Below are 16,511 nucleotides of genomic sequence, written 5' to 3' on the forward strand. Positions count from 1 at the left end.
GGGTTGAAGGAGGCTGAGTGGGTCAGAGAAGGAGACTACCCTAGTAAGAAGCCAGGCCAGGATGGCTCAAAATACAGCTTCCGCGTAGGTAGTCCTCGGCTTACAAAACTTTTGTTTAGTGACCGTTCAAAGTTACAATGGCACTGAAAAAAAAGGGACTTACAGCCGTTTTTCACCCAGCCCTTCCGCCATTCACACGATCAACATTCAGACCCTTGGCAACTGACTCGTATTTATGACAGTTATGATTATACGTGATCCCCTTTGGTGGCCTTCTGACAGACAACGTGAACAGGGGAAGCCAAGTTCACTTAAAGACCGTGTTACTAGCTAAACAGCTGCAGTGATTCATTTAATGACTGTTGCAAGACAGGTCATAAAATGGGGCAAAACTCCCTGAACACTCAAGCCACAGAAATTTGACGCTCGGTTGTAAGTCGAGGATGACCTATATTCAGAAGCAACTTTCCTCCGACTGGCGAGGACATAAGAAAGAGCTGAGCGATGCTCAGTCAAAACCAGGATTCACACACCGGATTTTTGGCTTAGCCTTAAAGCCTTGTGGTTTGTCAACTGGGATAGCAATCTTTGTGTGTTGTCTGAATCCAGATAACTTGTGGTTCAGTACAAGGTATTAACCCAGCTAAAACCTGCTTATGTAAATGTAAATTTTTTTCGTGGATTGCCCTTCTAGACTTCATGAAGCAACGGGTGGAAACTAATCAAGGAGAGAAGCAACCTAGAACTAAGGAGAAACTTCCTGACAGTGAGAACAATTAACCAGTGGAACAACCTGCCTCCAAAAGCGGTGAATGCTCTAACACTGGAGCTTTTTAAAAAGAGACTGGACAGTCACTTATCTCAAATGGTATAGGGTTTCCTGCCTGAGCAGGGGGTTGGACTAGATGACCTCCAAAGTCCCTTCCAACTTTACTATTACTATTATTATTATTACTTGGAAAGGCTGAGCCTGGATCGAAGACTTTGCCAATGTCAAAGAAAATGTTTCTTTACCAAGGACCGGCTTTTCCTTGGAAAGGGTGCAACAAGGACAAGCCTTTAATCTGGGATTTTACAGTGAAACAAGTAATGCTACAATCCTGTGTGTCTCTTTTTCCCAGGTTGTTGAGGAGCAGTCATGATTCACTTCTGCCTGGCCCACACTGCCCATCACTTCAGCCGAGGGCTACCAAAGCACCTGCGATTCAGACTGTAAGATGCCACAACTCGGAGTTAACTCGGGCACAGAATTAAACCTGGTTTCATTCTTCGTTCTGACTGCTTGTGTTTTTACGTGGCGCAGTAAGAGCACCATCCTAGCTACGCACATCAGCGTTCAGTGGGAAAAAAAGAATGAATTTATACCTGTTTTTGTAATGCTGTGCGAGAGGTCTTATTTGACACAATCAGATGTGTCAGCAAGCAGACCACCTTTGCACTCTTTAAACCAGGCATAAAAAACCTCTGCCACCCATCCATGCACATGACTTATCCCTTGGACCTATAACTTTGTCCAATCTTTCGGATAAGTTTTCGCTTGTGGGAATTGCAAGAATGAAATTCACCGCTTCCCGCTGCTTGCCACTAATTATCAAATGTACAGAATTAGGATGATATAGTTCCAAACCGTAAAGGTACTGATCGGTCTCTTTTGTTTTTGTTTCCTCGTTCTTCTCGCTAGACAACTTGTGGTTTTTGCCATTGGGATTGCCGTTCTCCTCCTCCAGTTCTACGTCCTCCTACGGTATTAAGTGGAATTCCGTTTTTTTTCCCCTTTGTTTTCTTTGACAGTCTCTTTACATGCTTGCATACCTTCTAGGACACGGGAGCAGCCAACTGGAATATCCTGAGGCGTTCTTGAGAAGAGGGAGCTTGCAGCCTGTCCCATGAGTGTTTTGGGGGTCGGACTGGGGTTTATTTTGGTGAAAGTCTCCGTTAGAGACTTAACAGATGACTTCCTGTTTTCCCCCTGGAGGTTCAAAATTCCAAGCTTGAAGGGCTGGAAATTTAAGGGAAGGCTGTGGTGGGAGAGATATTTTAGACTACATCGGTAGTAAAAAGATCACCAGGCCTTGAAAGCAGTGCCTTTAATAAAGACTCTTCAATTTAGCATTAGGAAATTAGGTACCCGTCGGAAGTTATATAGTAGGGAAGGGAATTTCAAAAGCAAGTCTGAAAATAAGCAGATTGCACATGCAAGTTAGGAGAGAAACAAAGGAGGTAACCCACTGAGAAAAGCAGAGTGCTTGGCACGAGTGGAAATCAGGCAAGTTAAAGGCAAAACTGTGCAAAAGTACATATAACATATACTGGACATTCAGCAGAATTCAGCATGGCACGCCAAAAGATAACTCTTGTGCAAAACCTTTGTATAAAATATCAGAATTGTATATCCCAACTTACATCTGAAGAACGGCTATTTATGAACTCGGAACACGTGGTTACTGGCCCGCCTTTCTCCCTGTCTTGTTTCTCAGGCCTAAATCTGCTCACTACTGCAACCAGCCTCTTCTCTACAATCTGGTGGGAAGCATCAGCCTGACGTTCTTTGCTACGGGTGTGTGAAGAAGGCTCCAGCAGCTCTCCAGAGCATCGCGAGATGACAACTCCTGCACGATGGGTGCCTGTAGCTCACCTTAGGCCATCAGGATGCATGCCTATCCCTACATCTCCTTAGAACTATCAGAATGTTGCCCCTCAACTTGGCAGACTGGGTTTATGCGTTGCTCCAAGCCTTAATGTCGCTCTTTTGGCTTCAAAAATCTAAACGTTTGCGCTGCAGAAAAAAAGACAGTGTGGGACGTGTATACCTAACGTGAACAGACTGCAAGGGATGCCATTAAGGACCGCCCAAAGCTCTACCTATTGCTTCTGCCTGCATGTCCATCTCCATAAGCTAATTCTCCCTCTTACTGTCTTTTAGGGCTGGCTTTAATCTTAGCCACGACGCAACACATCCCATGGGAGCTGAGAGCCGCAATCTCGATTTTTGGACTTGCCTCTTTTGCAGAAGGAGCTTATATCACTCTACTCACTGCCTTGGCCCCACAATGTGTATGTAAGGTCTCGTGTCTCCATCGGATTTCATCCCACTGGAGGGGGGGGGAGAGAGCTACCTGTACCTCAGTTAAGACAAAAGCTGGATTTTTTAAGCTGGACTTCATTTACCATGGAGTGTTTGCACTAGACTGATTTTCAAGGAAAGGTTTCTGATCTTAAACGAACGTCAGTTCTGACTCCTCGCCCCGGAGAGTAATTCTGAATACAAACGGCTTAAATTAAAAGATTAGAAAACATGTTTAATTCCTTTATCATAAATAATCCATGTCTTTCCTAGGCCAGAACCACTCCTGAGCTTTATTACTTCTCGATGGCTCTGTCAGTGGCTAGCATAATATCAGCCAGTAAGTATTGTGATTTCTTTGTACATAAAAAGTTGGCAGTGTGCTATCTGGAGGGGTGTGTCCTTATTGGTATTCCCACACCCCTGTCTTCTGCGGTTCCAAGTTGTGCTGAGGCACAGGAGCAAAATGGGAGGAAAAGGAAAGGATCACATTCAGCTTTTAAAGCCTGTGCCCAAACCTGCCTTATTTAATACGCGGAGCAAATCTTGTTTTTCTGCACAATCTACTCCAAGATTGGCTATTGAAGCCTTCCCTCATCTGGTGCTCTGCAGCTATGCAGGAATAAAATTGCCATCTTCTCTCACCAGTATGATTGCTGGGTTAGCATCCACGCCTTCGGAAAACAAGGCGTACAGGTAGCCCTCAATTTACAACCATACGTTTAGGGATCGGTCAAAGGTACGGCATGTAACTTTTGACCGTTTTCCACACTCGTGACTGTCGTAACATCCCTGTGTGATGATCTAAGTCGAGGAACTACCTGTCATGCTGTACCTGTGATTTTTGCATTTGGACAGAAAATACGTCTCTTTCCTTGACACTGTGGCACTTTATCCCTCGCAGTCTATTTTTTCTTCCTCGGATTATTCTGGCTTGCCAATGTCATTTCTCCTGGACTGACGCTGAACGAGAAAGCCAAGACTGGAATCTGTTATGAGCCAGTGTCTGAGTGCGGCTGTCTGTGGCATATCTGACTGGCCGTGTGCCGGCCACTGGACGGGGCAAGATCCATGAAGCTTCGGTAATAAATCTTTCTGCTGTGGCCAGATTCTGCCTTGGTTTCCTTTTGTCAAGGAGAAGACAAGAACGTCCCTGGCAGCTGGCACAGTGAAAGACCCTGAAACCCCTTATGGAAGTCTCTTGTGATTCCAGGGACGGTTTAATTTAAATAAAGTCACAAGATGGGCCCACGATGACCTATCCTAAAGCAGCATTTTTTAAAAAATGTTTAGATTGAGATGGCTTCAGGATTAAATTCTAGGCAATTCTCTCAACCACGGAATTTAAGAATATGTATCTTTTCTCACTATATGATCACCGTGCTTGGAAGAATCGCCTTTGGAGGCTGCAGCTGAGAGAGGTGAAAAGCAGGAAAAATCCTCATACCGGTAGCTTTGCAATTCTGATGATGCCATTCATTCACGTACAGTGTGACTGCAGCAGCCTAAATCTCCTCAAAGGAAATGGCATAAAGCTTTCACACTATGATAGGAAAAAGGTGCCACTGACTAATTCTACAGGATATTGTAAACAAGCCAGATGACCTGCCATGGTAATAGATAGAAGACCCTTAAATCAATGAATATAAATACACATCCCTGTACCACTTCATGTTCTTCTCCTTGCACCTGTTGAGCAACGAAACAAAATTGCTCCAATACCCTCAAAGCTGGTGTGTTCAGTGTCAAACTGCTCTAAGAATAGGGCCTAAGAGCAACCTACCAATTATCCTTAGTAAACAAGGAACACGTTTAAAAAAATGCTTTTGCAGTTGCCCATCTCCACCTAGCCCTGTCTAGGAAAGACCCAATCTAGAAAAGCTCCATAAATACTAGATCATTGCTCCTGCTCTTATAATAGAGAAAGGAGAACTACGCCTAGTTGCCCAATTCCTTAGCATGGCCAAATCTGGGGTATTATGAAGCAAGCTTCCGGCCGTACCCTAATCTAAAGGGTGGCATCATTCTAACGCAGTGGTTCTCCACCTGTGGGTCGGGACCCCATTTGGGGTCGAACGACCATTTCACGGGGGTCGCCAAACAACGCAGTCCGCCATTTTTTCCCCCTTTTCCTTAGCTGTGCTCCTCCCTTTTATTCTATTGGCCTTGGAAAGCCAATCGAAGAGACTCTCTTGAATAGAGTCTAATTCTATTGGCTTTCCAAAGCCAATAGGAATTGTCCAGGCTGTCTCTGCCCTGCTGAGCCCGCCAAAAGTCCCCTTCTGCAAACGGGGCTGCACCAGTTGAGTAGTCCTCGACTTACGACCGGTTGAGTAGTCCTCGACTTATGATCGGTTGGGGGGTCGCGGCATTAAAAAGGTTGAGAACCACTGTTCTAACGGATCCTGTCTGGTCTAGAAGAGGTCAGCAGGATCGGACCTCGTCAGCCCTTGGAGACAACAGATAAGGGAGCTTGGTCGAGAATAACACTTCCAAAAGATGGTGACATCAACAGCATCCTTGCCTTGGGGGGTCACCAGAAGAGTCGATCTGACACTCGAGTTTACTAGTCTAACCGCACCTCGAAGCTCTTTTATTAGCCACTGATCGCCCTTCAGGCCGCGGAATAAACTACCACGGCTCGCCGCGGCAGGCAAGGATCGCCCACCGCCCCTGCACCCACCCACCCACCCAAATTGGGAAGCTACCGATAAACGCCTTACCGGTCGCCAACAGCTTCCGCCTGGAACTGAACGACGTGGTCGGAACAGCCGAGAGGGCGGAGAAGCGGCTCCACCGGAAGCAGCGTTCCGATTGGCTGCGCGGCCAGGAAGTGAGGACGGTGTCCGACGGCCAGAAAGGTTCCCCCATCGTTTCCCAACCGGAAGTGAGGGGGGAACGGTCCAGCCAGCCGCAGCTTCCCCCCCCCTCCCCACCGCCGCCCGGAGGAGATGTGATTGGGGGAGTGGGCGGGGTTCGCCTTCTCATCCACCCGGGAGGTTGGCGAGGAAGGAGCGTGCGTGGGTAAGGGAGGGGTCAGGCCAGGCCGTGGCAATGCGGGAGGGGGGCTTAGTAGGGAGGGAGGGGGCTGCGGGATAGGGAAAGGGGGGTGGGTGGAACCGCGCGAGGGCTTTGGAAGCCCCGAAGCTGGAACCAGCAACTGGGAGGACCCGCGCCCCCTTCGCCCTATGCCAAGACTGTACACCCCATTCCTAAACTAAATCAATAAAATAGCAACTGGAGGGCACCCCTCGATCCTGACTGTGTATTTTTCTTGGCCCCCCCAAATGCCTTTCAGCGAGAAGAGAGATGTTCCTGTGGGGCAGCCCCAACGCCCTTCTGATCTTTTCCCTTTGTCTAAATCAAATGCTAAATGACCATCTTTTTATTCCCCCCCCCCAATTAAAAGACTCCGTTTCCACCTATGATCCCGTGGGCAGGGCTGTCTCCTCTCATTTAGCCCACCGCGCTTTGTCTCTTGACAGATGTCCCGCAGCACATCCACCTTCAAAATGGCTTCGAGGGGAACAATCGAGACCAGCAAGTTGAAGCAGAACTTGGAAGAGCAGCTGGACAGGCTGATGCAACAGCTGCAGGATTTGGAGGAGTGCAGGTAAGGGAGAGGGGGCGCTCTCCCCCCCCCCACTTTTCGACATGACTCGTCTGCAACAGCATCCTTTGCCAAAGACGAGAGACGGAATGGGGCAAATTCCAGAGTTTTATCAGCTCTGAAGTTGAGGTGCGGGGTGTGGAGTCTTCTATTTGGCCAAATGACTGCTTCCACGCCTCGGTTAAGCATGGTGGATGGGCTTTGGGTATGTATAAGCTTGAAGGGTGCTGGGAAAGATGGAGGGCAATAGAAGAATGGGACGACAGAGAACGAGGTGGCTGGATGGGGTCACTGAAGCAGTAGGCGTGAACTTAAATGGACTCCAGAAGATGGTAGAGGACAGGAAGGCCTGGAGGAATGTGGTCCATGGGGTCGCGATGGGTCGGACACGACTTCGCAATTAACAACAACAACAACAAAGCTTGAAGGGATTTTTTTAATGATTTTTTTTTTTTGTAAAGAGTGTACCACAGTTTCCCATTGTGTTGCCATTTGCAATAGCCGTCGCTAAATATTTCCCAGTGCCCCAAAGAAGCCATTTGCTGCTGTGTGTAGAAGCCCTGCTGCCTCAGTTTACCCATTCCCGCTCTAGGTAGGTTAGTTACCCTAGGTTGGGAATACAGGTAGTCCTCAACTTAACCACAGTTCATTTAGGGACCGTTCGAAGTTACAGCGGCACTGGAAAAAAAGGGGCTTAGGACCGTTTTTCCACACTTATGACCGTCGCAACATCCCTGTGGTCACATGATCAAAATTCACATGCTTGCCAACGGACTCCTCTTTATGACGGTCGCAGTGTCCCGGGGTCACGCGATTCCCTTTTGCGACCTTCTGATAAGCAGAGTCGTTGGGACGCCAGACTCTCTTAACAGCCGTGTTACTAACTTAACAACTGCAGCGATTCACGTAACAAGCAAGACTGTAAAAACGGCGGGGCAAAATTCGCTTAGCCAATGCCTCACTTAGCCACAGAAACTTTGGGCTGAATTGTGGGCGTTAAGTCGAGGACTACCTGTACAGGCGGCTCACTGCAGGCGAAATCAATCTGCGACTGGCTCCCTTTCAGAGAGGAACTGGATGCCAGCGAATACGAAGAAACCAAGAAGGAGACTCTGGAGCAGCTGAGCGAGTTCAACAATTCCTTGAAAAAAATTATCTCTGGCAATATGACCTTGGTAGATGAGCTGGGTGGGATGCAGCTGGTGAGTATTGGGACTTGATTTGGGGATGTCAAATATCTCCTGCAATGGGTAGCACCTTTCTAGGCTCCTAATAATAATAATCATAATAATAATCATAATCATAATAATAATAATAATGTTGGAAGGGACCTTGGAGGTCATCTAGTCCAGCCCCCTGCTCAGGCAGGAAACCCTATAGTACCATTTCGGACAAATGGCTGTCCAGCCTCTTCTTAAAAACTTCCAGTGTTGGAGCATTCACAGCTTCTGGAGGCAGATTGTTCCACTGGTTAATTGTTCTGACTGTCAGGAAGTTTCTCCTTAGTTCTAGGTTGCTTCTCTCCTTGATGAGTTTCCATCCGTTGCTTCTTGTCCTGCCTTCCGGCACTTTGGAGAATAGCTTGACTCCCTCTTCTTTGGGGCAGCCCCTGAGATATTGGAACACGGCTCTCATGTCCCCCTTCGTCCTTCTCTTCATTAAACTAGACAGACCCAATTCAAGCAGCCGTTCCTTCTGTGTTTCAGCCTCCAGTCCCCTAATCATCTTTGTTGCTCTTCTCTGTGCTCTTTCTAGAGTCTCATTGCTTTTGTTCAAAGCAGTGGAGGGATGGGTATCTGAAGCCTTCTTCACTGCAACCTTAGCGACATTGTCATCTGCAGGAAGTCCACCTGCCTGAGCCTTGTCGCTTAGTGCAGCTGACTTTGCAGAGTCAAGGAAGTTGCAATATCTTTCTCCACCTTGCAGGGATGGATGGTACAAATAGAGACAATAGTACTCATGTAACTTAGGGAGAGGATTGACAAGTCTAGTACAGTCAAGATTAATTAATGCTTCCATGGTCATTAATAATGACCATGGAACAAGAACATCCAATTGCCTCCTGAAAAAGCACCTTTGGGAATGGCCATGGAAGACATCTTAACTTGCTGCAGTTCAACTGTGGTTCTTGACTGTAGAACTGTTGGGTGGTCTGGTTTTATAAATTAATGTTTCAGATATTAAAAGGGGCAAAAGTTGGCTGCTTTTTAAGTGGCTAATTAACAGGAAGCATCCCATGTGCCAATAGCAAAGGTCCTTCAAGATTAGGAGCCCCTTGCTAGTCATAGTAATAACTCACAGTAACATTTATATCCATGTAACAAGAAATAACCTTGTCTATTGATAGTTGCTACAAGTTATGTACATGTTAAATGTTTATCTTTTAGGCTATACAAGCAGCCATTAGCCAGGCTTTTAAAACTCCAGAAGTCATCAGGATGTTTGCCAAAAAACAGCCTGGGCAGTTGCGGACAAGATTGGCTGAGGTGAGTATGTTTCCTCCCCCCCCCCCAAACAAACAAATGCTCTTCTTTATTGAGAGAGTTACCACTTTTCTCCTGAAAAACAAAAACATTGTTTTTTTTTTTTTTGCAAGACTGATCCCAGTGCAAAATGATTTTGTTTGGAGAGTGGGGCTCCCTGATGACACATTTCCATTTTATTTCCCCATCCTTTTTTAATCTTACTTTTTAAATGGATTGATAAGAGTCTGGGAAACCTGCCTGGTTAAAAATGATCGAAAGGGAGTTGATTTTGGGGGAGGGAGGGTGGTTACAATTTATGCAGGTTGCTTAAACCTTGTACTGGTGTACAGAGCCTTGCCTGATTTGGTCCATTCATTTTGGCTGGAACGTATTCGTAAAGTGGTTGCTGTCCACGCTCAGGAAGAAGAAATGTCCAGCTTTTTATGTTTTTGACATTGTTCTGGAAGCCGACAGCCACGTCGGTGCAAAGTGAGAGGTGCTCAGGCCAGTTTCCCAGCCCTTGGATGTCGAACTGATTCCCAGTCACAGGTGCAGACCAAGTTTATCCGCAAACGTCACATATGTAATTGGAGACTGATGTGACTGCTCCTTTCCCGCTTAGATGGACAGAGACCTGATAGTGGGGACACTGGGACGAGATCTCTACACTCAGCAGAAGGTGGAAATCCTCACGGCACTCCGGAAGCTGGGAGAACAGGTATTTTGGAATGACACCTCCTTCATACTTCGTTCTGTGCTTTATTCTCTGACCAGCCTTCTTTAACCAGACGTCCCCATCACCATCCCTAGAATTCTACATAGGACTTGTTTCTGGTGGACTCAATTAAAACAGGATTTTTTCTGGCTTCGTCTGCTCTCAATACTTGAATTGAACAGAGCAGTGTTAAGAAGATTTTAATGTAGCTTTGATTAGTTGATTAGGTTTGGCCTGATAGTGTAATTTATCTCGAAGGGGAAGTTGTGCCTTAGAAGGTAAGATTAACCAGCTATATTCTTATGTATTACATATTCCGAAATCCTATTGCTATTTTAGTAGGAGAGTTTCCTATTCTTCCTTGTTTCCTGGAGTTTTTCTCCATATCTTTTAAATCGGAGGTGTCCAACCTTGGCAACTGTAAAAGACTCCCAGAATTCCTCAGCCAGCAAGGTCCACAAGTCTTAAAGTTGCCACAGCTTGATACCCTGATTTCAAGCATTTGATGGCATGATTAACAGCTTAAAGCAGAGGTCCTCAATCTTTTGGGCACCAGGGACCGGTTCCCTGGAGAGAGATTTTTCTGCGGACTGGAGGGTGTGTGGTTTTGTGTGCTGCCTGCATCCCACAGATGGAGGCTTTGCTTGTTTGTGTGGACTGGTTCCTGGCATGGTACTGGTCCACGGACCAGGGGTTGGCTTAAAGCATTCTTGTTTCCATCTGCTGAACCCATTAAATCCCAGATGATTCAGTGACCTCAAAGAAACCATATAAACGTTCTACAGTCAGCCCTGCTCTCTTTCTCTTTATTTTCAGCTGACCCCCAATGATGAAGCTTTCCTGTCAACAAACGCAGGAACTGCCCTCAGCCAGTTTGAGAAGGTTTCGACTGATCTCGGTAAAGTTTTTTTTTTTTTTCTTTTTAGGTTCATTTTCCACCCACCTCCCCTTCAGGGCTCAGGATTGTCAGTCCCTATGCTCTGGAAGAGGAAACAGCCATTCCTCGCTTCAGACGTTAGTTAAGAGCATTTAAATGAGGTTTGGTTTGTGTTCAGTTCAGGTGCCACTTAACGCACCCAGCCAAAAATGTGCAAAGTAAAAATGGGTCAAAAGCATCCACAGGTAGTCCTCGGCTTACAGCCCTTTTGTTTAGGGACCATTCAAAGTTACAACACTTATGACCATTGCAGCGTCCCCACGGTCACGGGATCAAAATTCATCTGTTTGACAACTGATCCATATTTATGCTCATTGCAGCGTTGTCCTGGGGTCACGTGATTACTTTTTGTGACTTTCCAACTAGCAAAATCCATGGGGAAGTCAGATTCACTTAACAACCGGGGCAAGGAAGGTTGTAAAATGGGGCAAACAGCCGTGTTGCTTAGCCGCAGAAATTTTGGGTCCAATTGTGGCCATGCGTTGAGCACGACCTGTGTTAAGAATGATTTTATTCTCAGCAATTATTCCAATCTTAGCCGCTCTTAGATTCCAGCCGCTCTCTGCTTCTGACAAGGGTCCTGTGTTGTCACAAACATAGAGTCTCACGGGGTCAGTCTCATGACTGATCTTAATCACCATGCAAACCATGATCTCCTCGGCTATTATTCCCTATAGTTCCCATCATCCTCTGAGCAACAGCCGTGCTAGTTGGACCTGATCGGACTTTCGGAAAATTATCCAGCCAGGGGAACCTGCTTCAAAGCTTAATTGGTGTTGAAAAGGTGTATTTTATGGTCAAAATATAACAGAAAGGAACTCTTACATCCGAAGTCAGATTGCTGTGAAAAGAAGGGACACTAAAAGAGTTTTAATTTGTTTCCTTGTTTTCCTTTGACAACAGGATCTGGAGATAAAGTCTTCGCCCTGGCAAGCTTTGAGGTAGAAAAATCAAAGCAATGAAGACTCTTCTTTTTTTTTTTTCTTTTTTTTTTTTTTTAGATGCATTGGACTTTTTTTTAATCACGTTGCATTTGTGTGTTTCTTACCAATCTTTTGTAATATTTGTTATTCTAACAGTGAGTTGATCTAAAACATGTCGTAGCCTTTTCAGAGTCGGCAACCCACGTCTTGCGGCTGAAACACAGAGGTACTTTCTGAAAAACAGAAACACGATGTTCCTAATTTGCTGCTGCTGTCAGCTTTTGTGCAGGGCTGAGAGGTTGGCTCTCTCACCTTCTGTGTCTTTCGGATGCACTCCGACTAGTAAAGTTGTTGCACGCGATGAGCCTCTTTAGTGGGCCTTCAATCTCAACAGCTGCATATGTTGAATTACGTGCAGAAAATCGATCCTACTTATTTAACTGACCCATTTTTAAAAAAATGGGGAATAGGGGTTGTGGAACACAGCAATCCTTGGTGGAAGTCATGCCTCTCTAAAATCCGAGATTGCCGACAAGCCGACCGCCTATTCTTCTAGCCTGTTTGATGTGACCGGGTATGGCTGCACAGCAAAGACTCGGCTGGCAAACAATAGCACCCCTGTAAGGAATTTTCTGGGCCAGTTTAACTTTGTGCATCAGAATGACAGCGAGCACAGTGGGAAGCAGCCGAAAGACGCGGGGCTTCTGGCTTGCCTTGTGCAGCTTGTAGCGTGACAGACTATAAGCTATTGTTCTTCCTGTATGTTCTAAGGGCAGCATGAAATAGTGTCCTAAATAGAAATAAGGGGCTGTAGGGGGCCTTCCCTGTACAAGTGGGCTGCGCCGTTTCCTGAACAGAGATTTCTGTGCCCTGCCTTTGTTAGACCTCTCAAACTGTTGCTTGGGTATGAAGATTTTAGCCTGAATTATTCAACATTATGAATATGTTGCATTTTCAACACTGCTCGCCTTGAACCTTGGGAAATGAATCAATTAGAAAACTATCATCAGCTAAATGTGTCTTCTGCTCCAAGCAGCCCACTCAAAAACAAAAGGTGTTGCTATTACTGCATCTACCTTTGGGCCCTTCCAACTAAACCTGTCAAGTAGCCAGTTGAGAGAAGCTCTAATTAAAATAGAGGCAGAGGGATTTCGCTTGCCTTACAAATGTCCATCTGTTTTGGAGGATGGTGCCTGTGCCCAAAAACATCCCCCCAAAGGGAAACCCAGTTCCCATGTTGCTACTAAGCCATGCTATGGTTGGTGGGGTTTTGCTTAGCCCTGTCACCTGAGACTTGGTCAACAAGGTAATTGATCCAAGCTTTAGCAGTGTTTCTCAACCTTGACAATTTTAAGGCATGTGGACTTCAACTCCCAGAATTCCACAGCCAGCAATGCTGGCTGTGGAATTCTGGGAGTTGAAGTCCACATGCCTTAAAATTGTCAAGGTTGAGAAACCCTGCTTTAGCATGATGCGTGAAAAAGAGGGAAAGGCTCCTAGAGTGCCAGGGAAACCTTCAGCCCATCACTTTCTATAGTAAGACTGTTGCTATTGTGATGGCTGAATCAAGGCCTAGGCCAGGGGTCTTCAAACTTGGCCCTTGGACAACTTGTGGACTTCAACTCCCAGAATTCCTCAGCCAGCGTGCCCCTGGCCTAGGCAGACCAACTGTTTGTAGCAGCCTCGCTATCGATTAGAGTTTGTCTGTTCCCTGCAGAAGGCAAGCTTTGTTTTGTACAGTTGTGCCTTGAGCCTGCCTGCCTGTCACACCAGCTTTAAACAGGTGGCTACTTCTGAGCTGGCTTCTGTTGTTATGCTTGGCGATCTGCATTTACTCCCCCCCCCCTTTTCCATATGGTTCATCTCACTTTAATAAAATATCTCTAAGAAATCCATTTTATCTTCATTTATATTTCTCCCTTGCTCCTGTCCCTTATTTTATTTTTAGCTTCAGCATTTGAAATTTTTTTCCTTAAAGTGGCTATAAATACAACATAAGGAGTCTTAAAGTAGGCACTGGGCATTCTAATGACTTTTAAAAGCCTTTCTATAAGCAATCTAAATTATGTAATGTCCAGAAAAAGTTAAAAATAATTGTCTAATTGAAGATGTTAATATTGAAGGAGTTGCATGCTAGTGTGACAGTCTAGGAAAAATAGGAACCCCACATCTTTCTGGATTTCTGATTACACAGGCAATTACCGTGCCTAAAAACTGGTTAGAAGGAATTGTACTTTGTGATTTGTCCTTTTCGCTACTGTTTAGTTTTCCCTGCTTTTCTTAATGAATTGCTTCTTTGCTATAACCTGGTCATTCTCATAAAATTCACCCCTAATCAGTGAAATCCCTGGCTTCTATGTGGTTTGTTTGCTTTTTTCTGCGAGCCTCTTTATTTTTTTTTTCAATATTTATGCATAGCACTTAGTGATATAATAAAATATAAAATAAGGTAGTTTGACACGGTGAGATTATTTTCATCTTAAATGTTAGAATTGCACTAATTTGATTTCATAACAATTTGCGTTAAAGTTTCCTCCAAATAATATTTTTTTTTAGTTTATCCAAAGCCAAGTACTGATTACCTGAGAGGTGGATCTTATGCATTGTCTAAGAAAGGCTGAGCGCCAAAGAATTGAGGCCTTTGAACTCTTGTGCTGGAGAAGACTCCTGCAAGTCCCCTGGACTGCAAGGAGATCAAACTGGTCAGTCCTGGAAAAGATCAACCCTGATTGCTCTTTAGCAGGCCAGATCCTGAAGTTGAAACTCAAATACTTTGGCCACCTAATGAGAAGGAAGGACTCCCTGGAGAAGAGCCTAATGGTGGGAAAGATGGAGGGCAAGAGAAGAATGGGACGGCAGAGAATGAGATGGCTGGATGGAGTCCCTGAAGCAGTAGGCGTGAGCTTAAAGGGACTCCAGAAGATGGTAGAGGACAGGAAGGCCTGGAGGAACATTGTCCATGGGGTCACGATGGGTCGGACACAACTTCGCAACTAACAACAACAATAATGTTAGAGTGGTACACATATCTCCTGAAAGGAAACATAAGAAGGATGCAGTTTAAGTTTTCATGGACTTTGAAGGGATGGAAGCAACTTGTTGGCTTCAGAATTTGTCCCTCAATTTTGCACCTTTGTTTTAAATATGAACCTTTCAACTCTGCATCAACCTGATGCCTGTTTTTTGTTGCAGAGAGTTTTCCAACTGGGAGCAGAGCCCTCTCCTTCAGCAATTACATAATCAGGCAAACAGGAGGGACAAGGCAGACCAGATGGCATCTTTTGAAAAAGCGTCTGAAGTCTGTAACACCTTCAAAAGGCCTCTTGGTCAGCTATAAAAGGCAAACCGATGCCTTAATTGCAAATCTCCCCTCCTCAGATGAACATGAAATAGCGGCAGACTTCTCTTTCCTTTGCACAGCATACTAATTAAGGAGCCTCCAACCGAAGGATCGCAGAGTGAGGTTTTCAAATCCCTTTTTTCCTCGCAGCCTGCGCTAATGCCTTCAGCTTTTCTTAAATAATTAATTGTCACGAAGGCCTGCTGTTCCTTGTGTACCTGTTCACAATGGTCTCAGATCGCAGCATCCTTGCACCCTCCCAGTTCCTGTCTGCTGCTTGCTTTTGCTCTTTTTAAAGGCTTTCATCTTAAGGTCTTCGGAAACCCACAGGTTGTCAGTTTCTGGGTCTTTGGGCTTTGACGTCCCTTTTAAGTGCTAAAACACAGCTTGGAAAGCGCAGAATGTCCGCTTCTGGGACTGGCAGGATTGAGATTCAATAGGAAGGAGAGGAAAGGAGCAGGCAACTTTCACCACGCCTAGGCAACCTTACCTCTTGGTGAGCCTGAGATAAAGAATTGGAGGAAATGTTCCACCAAAATCAGGGGAAGACTTTTGGAGGCTTAACATGGCAAATGTGCCCTTTGTCCTCTTTGCAGGTCCCCCCCCCCGTTTTTATCTCTGATATCTTTATGGATTTCGTTGAAACAACCTCAAAACAGGGCTAGTTGTTTCGAGGTCAATCTCTAAGCTTGGTAAAGTTGTCGTAGAGCAATGATGGCGAACCTTTTAGAGACCAAGTGCCCAAAAACTAGCCCCAACCCCGCTCTACCCCCCCTGCTCCGCCCCCACCCCGCCTGCCCGCAGGGCCACTCACCGCCTCCAGGGCCCGCCGATCGCCCAGCAGCGCCATGGCAGCCACGCCCTCTGTCCGCGCCCTACAGCATGAACTGTGCGCGATGGGGCGTGAGGGCAGAGTCTTGTCTACGCTGCCTGGCTGCCATGTCCTTGGCTGCAGTGCTCTGCGTGGGCCACGCTCGGGGGCGACTCTCCTCCAAGGGGGCTGCTGGGGAAGAGGGGGTCACGGGGGGAGGCGAGGCTGGGGCAACGGCACGTATGCCCACAGAGAGGGCTCCCAGTGCCGCCTCTGGCACCCACTGTATTCCCCCCCCCCAAATCAAAAATTATTCCTAGAAAATTATTTCTGGAGAATGCTGTAATGCTGAGAAAGGGGGAGGAAAGAGAAGAGGACCAGGGGCATCATCAGAAGAGCTGAAGGATTAGATTCCCTAAGGAAGAACCAGATCTTCCCGGTGGAAAATCTTCCTACTGTTAGGAATAAAATTTTAGAATAAAAAGTAAAGTTAAGTGACACGTACTCTGTAAAATTTCTACACGCAAAGATTTCTAAACAAAATTTCTACACCTAGACTGCCAGATTTCTACACAATTTCTACATGTACACATACCTTGTAAGAGTTCTGCACATAGGCTATAGGATTTCCACACTGAGCTGTAGG

The 16,511-nt window shown here is 45.9% G+C and overlaps 2 protein-coding genes across 11 annotated transcripts in view; one reads left to right on the forward strand and one right to left on the reverse strand.

Annotated features, from left to right (window-relative positions):
• LOC120319179 (retinoid-binding protein 7-like) overlaps positions 1–16,511 on the reverse strand; it is a 30,562-nt gene that overhangs the window by 12,834 nt on the left and 1,217 nt on the right. For 5 of the 6 annotated variants that reach the window (XR_005559696.1, XM_039367711.1, XM_039367706.1 and 2 more), the window contains exon 1: positions 5,788–5,866. The exons of the other annotated variant lie outside the window; for it this stretch is intronic. The gene's annotated coding sequence lies outside the window, so the exon portion shown is untranslated. Of the gene's footprint in view, positions 1–5,787; positions 5,867–16,511 lie in introns of those variants that run through there. 6 annotated transcript variants of the gene reach the window in all.
• Positions 5,935–15,833, forward strand: LZIC (leucine zipper and CTNNBIP1 domain containing). 5 transcript variants are annotated; one of them, XR_005559698.1, is made up of 9 exons: positions 5,935–6,088; positions 6,550–6,677; positions 7,741–7,876; positions 9,062–9,160; positions 9,762–9,857; positions 10,671–10,752; positions 11,695–11,732; positions 11,871–11,940; positions 14,907–15,833. XR_005559698.1 is itself a non-coding variant. In XM_039367713.1 (8 exons), the coding sequence occupies exons 2-8, from the start codon at positions 6,550–6,552 to the stop codon at positions 14,952–14,954; spliced, it is 627 nt and encodes a 208-aa protein (XP_039223647.1). In that variant the 5' UTR covers positions 5,935–6,088; the 3' UTR covers positions 14,955–15,832. The 5 variants fall into 5 exon arrangements, 3 of the variants coding, with proteins under 3 accessions (XP_039223647.1, XP_039223649.1, XP_039223648.1); XM_039367713.1 differs by lacking the exon at positions 11,871–11,940 and having other exon boundaries at positions 14,907–15,832; XM_039367715.1 differs by lacking the exon at positions 14,907–15,833 and having other exon boundaries at positions 11,871–13,099.

The sequence above is a fragment of the Crotalus tigris genome, unplaced genomic scaffold (assembly GCF_016545835.1).
Source record: "Crotalus tigris isolate CLP2741 ecotype Arizona unplaced genomic scaffold, ASM1654583v1 scf7180000020588.15403103151:6194809, whole genome shotgun sequence".
Lineage (NCBI taxonomy): Eukaryota > Metazoa > Chordata > Lepidosauria > Squamata > Viperidae > Crotalus > Crotalus tigris.